Below are 3,495 nucleotides of genomic sequence, written 5' to 3' on the forward strand. Positions count from 1 at the left end.
AGTATGAGCATGGTCCCCTATTAATGCAATAAACGTTTATATTTTACACCTCTCACTCACTCAGCGCATGTGCGTGTGACCTATTTATGCCAAGGTGTGCCCTCCACGTGTGCCTAGGAGTTCAGGCAGCGGATGTGATCGTGCATTTCCCGGTGATGCTGGAGACTTCGTAGCGCTAGCAGTGATTTGTGCACATAGTACATGCTTTCAGAGCGACCCCTGTCTCACCCCGTCCCCTGCCCATCGCCCCACCGAGAAATTACGAAAAAGAGTAAGGTTCGTTTCAAGGTTTTATTATGTATAAAACAAAATAAAATTGACACATTTATTTATGAGCAGCACAAACTAGAAAACACATGGTTTTGATCAAGTCATGACAACAGTACCACGATATTTAAAGTGCATCTCTGCGGTTGCAACGCCAGACTGATGTAAACAAACAAAAAGTCTCGTGACTCATGGTTCACACGGCATTGGGCCGTACAGTCGTGGTTTCAGACACAACACTTGTCTAGAGTCAACGCGCAGCAAGAAGCCTTCTGCGCAGTCCTTGGCTCTTGCCTGTAAAGTCTCTGAAAAGAGTGCACAGCACCATTAACTGTTCTCACAAGTTCTTAGGTTATACACTTATGCCTGCTACAAGGCCAATGTACTTTCTGCTGAGTTTTGCATTGCGACTTAACAACCTCTTCGTCACTCCAAGGCCAACTTCTCCTTGCCCAAAGTCTCCTGTGGGTCAGCCTTGAGGGCCTGGCCAGCTCCCAGGAGGCATGGGGGGCATCTCTCGCCCCCACACGGTCATGCCTCACCGGATCCACCTCAAATCTGTTTTTTATGGTTTGCTCTTGACACGTACGAACACATCGTTGGTGGTAAGACAACATTAGCTGATGACACACCTCTCCTTGTCTTTGGCCTGGCCACCGCCGATGGCCTTCTCGCGAATGTACATGAGGTCACTGTGGACGCTGGGCCGCCTGGCGAAGGGCGCCACTATGCCATAGGCGTCGCCGCCATCTTTGATCTTCTTGCTCTTCATGGACTTCTTGTGCAGGATGTCGCAGTACTGGACGGACACCTTTCGGTGCAGGTCGGGGCTCATCTCGCTGGGCAGCTTGGCCATGGTGAAGAGGGCCTGGAACATCTCGTCCAGCTGAGAGTTCTTCTTGGCCGAGATCTCGAAGTAGGCGCAGTTCTTGTCGCCCACCAGCAGGTCGATCTCGTGCTGCTGCACCTCGCGGTAGAACTCGCGGTCGCCCTTGTTGCCACAGATCACCAGCGGCACGTCCACGTTCTCCTTGGTCTTGTTCTTGAGGCAGGACTTGGTTTCAATGATCTGCTGCTTGAGGCGCTGCACCTCCTCGAAGGAGTCTCGGTTGTCCAGGCTGAAAACCAGGATGAAGACATCACCTGGAGAAAGGAGAGAAGAAAATGGAGAAACAGGTTAAAATCTGATCCGCTGGTTAAAAGTTTGGAACATTTAAGCATGTGTCACAACTGTGCTACTCGAGAGGTTCTAACAGCGCAGACTGGGCTCTGGGGGCTATAGGTTGGTATCCATTTAAGCTCGGTCAAGGATTCAGAACATCTTATGCTAGGATATTCGGTGCTTTCTTGCCTAGGTGGCCTCAAGGTCCCCGCCACAAGAGGATATGCAGAGCCCGCCGTTTCAAAACTGCATAATGTTTCGGGACGGCAGGGGTTGCATTTTCCAAACAGTTGGCGTGACTTGCCTAAGTTTTAAGGAAGTTTAGGAAGGCTATATACAGCTGCAGAGCTGGCAAACATATAGACGTTTCTATTACATACCCTGGAAGTTGTGCAAACTTTAAAAGCACAATTTTCCTATCTTTCAGAAAGCTATATACAGCTGCAGGGTTGCAAATTAAAATCAAGAACTTTCCAAAGGAAAGCGCCATTTCGCACCACTAGAAGTTACGCAAACTTTAATGCTTTCCCCCCTTTTACAGACTCCCACACAAATTGTGTTCATTTGTAACAGTGCTCGCTAAATTCAGAATGGTGCTAACATTTTGCAAGCATGTTTCTTATGCTACCATCGGGTTCTAGTATACTTTCTATGCACCTTGCAGAAATGTGACACTCTGACCGACTATAAATTTGCAATTGAGCGTCTCGATGTGAACATGTCGTAATAGATACGGCTGTCACGACACGCATCTCACTTTTCAGTTCTACATCTTGATCCATAGTCTTCTATTAAAACCCACTTGCAACCCCGCCTGAGATGTACATGACGGACACATTTAATATAAAGACTTATGGTACAATTCTAAATATTCAATGGGGAGTCACTCTGGGAATGGAAATGTCTTATAACAAACTAGTTCTGTCTAAAAGTTCCATGGGAGCTGGAGTGTCATTTACCTGTGAGAATGGAGAGCCTTCTCATGGCAGGGAAGGGGTGGTTGCCAGAGGTATCCAGGATGTCCAGCTGGTACACCTCGCCGCGGATGCTGTAGAACTTGCGGTGGAAGTCCTCAATGGTGGGAGTGTACTGCTCCTCGAAGCGCCCGTTCAGGAAACGAGACACTATGGCCGTCTTGCCCACTTTGGACGAGCCCAGGATGACCATGCGGTAGCAGTTCTTGGCGGGGATGTTGATCTCAGATTCCCCGGGGCACATCTTCTTGATCATGGTCCTTATGAATGCAATGTGTGCCTCCGTGATAGCGCCTAATTCCAAAGCTTCCAGGCGAGGCAAAGTTATTCAGGAGATTGAGTACAAGTCCAAAAGTCCGTGATTGAGGCTGGAAAAGCTGCAGAGAGTCACACGAGGGAGAGCAAGTGTCCCAGCAGCCACAAATGTACTCAGAGGTGCTCGAGCTTAAAGCTGTTCTGATCTTCTTGGAGGTATCAGCTTGTCTTATATAGAAGACCTGCCGTACTCGCTGCCCCACGTCACAGTGCCGAGCACGCCTTGAGGCGGGCCTTGGACTCAGCGAGCACGCCCAGTGGGCTGGCACTCTTTAGCCACGCCTACCTCAGAACGTCACAGACAGACGCCCGCCCGCACGGACTGAGATGTAGTCAGATGCACGAAGATACCCGGTTACCGATTTCTCGCTGAGCGTAAGCTCCCGTAAGTGAGCTAATATTGAGGACATCTTGGCACTTTAAGGACTCATCGTGACGTTCTTCGGAAGCGTCCCCAGAAACCATTTTAAATAATGCAACAGATTGTGCACATTCTCAAGAATGTTAGTCATGCAGCGTGCTAAAGTACCTAAAGGCGACCAGGATATGTTTTTAGTTTTTATGGCACAAAACTAATGCGTTTGTATACATGAATAAAGCATATGCACCTCTTCTAAAATGCCCATTCTGACAATTGAGAAGGTAAAAGGTTATTTTCGCATAAAAAGTTTCTTTCCAAAATGGCCGCGTCCGATATTGTTTATGTTTTGGAGGTGGACCACAACTCTACGTCACAGCAGACGTTGAAGGGGTCCGATGGGAAGCAGGCGCGAGATT

At 48.5% G+C, this 3,495-nt stretch overlaps 1 protein-coding gene across 1 annotated transcript; it reads right to left on the reverse strand.

The window, feature by feature from the left end:
* Positions 1-272: 272 nt before the first annotated feature.
* On the reverse strand, positions 273-2,866 carry RASD1 (ras related dexamethasone induced 1). Its single transcript, XM_085628931.1, has 2 exons — positions 2,389-2,866; positions 273-1,410 (listed from the first exon to the last, which is right to left on the reverse strand). Exons 1-2 carry the CDS (start codon positions 2,657-2,659, stop codon positions 884-886), a joined length of 798 nt encoding a protein of 265 aa, XP_085485057.1. The 5' UTR covers positions 2,660-2,866; the 3' UTR covers positions 273-883.
* Between the last annotated feature and the right edge of the window lie 629 nt (positions 2,867-3,495).

This window comes from Triturus cristatus, chromosome 10 (genome assembly GCF_964204655.1).
Source record: "Triturus cristatus chromosome 10, aTriCri1.1, whole genome shotgun sequence".
Taxonomy (NCBI): domain Eukaryota; kingdom Metazoa; phylum Chordata; class Amphibia; order Caudata; family Salamandridae; genus Triturus; species Triturus cristatus.

Coding starts and splice junctions, on each gene's coding strand:
- RASD1 (XM_085628931.1), bottom strand. CDS start 2,659: ATGATCAAGAAGATGTGCCCCGGGGAATCTGAGATCAACATCCCCGCC. Junction 1,411..2,388: donor AAGGCTCTCCATTCTCACAG/GTAAATGACACT, acceptor TCCTTTCTCCAG/GTGATGTCTTCATCCTGGTT.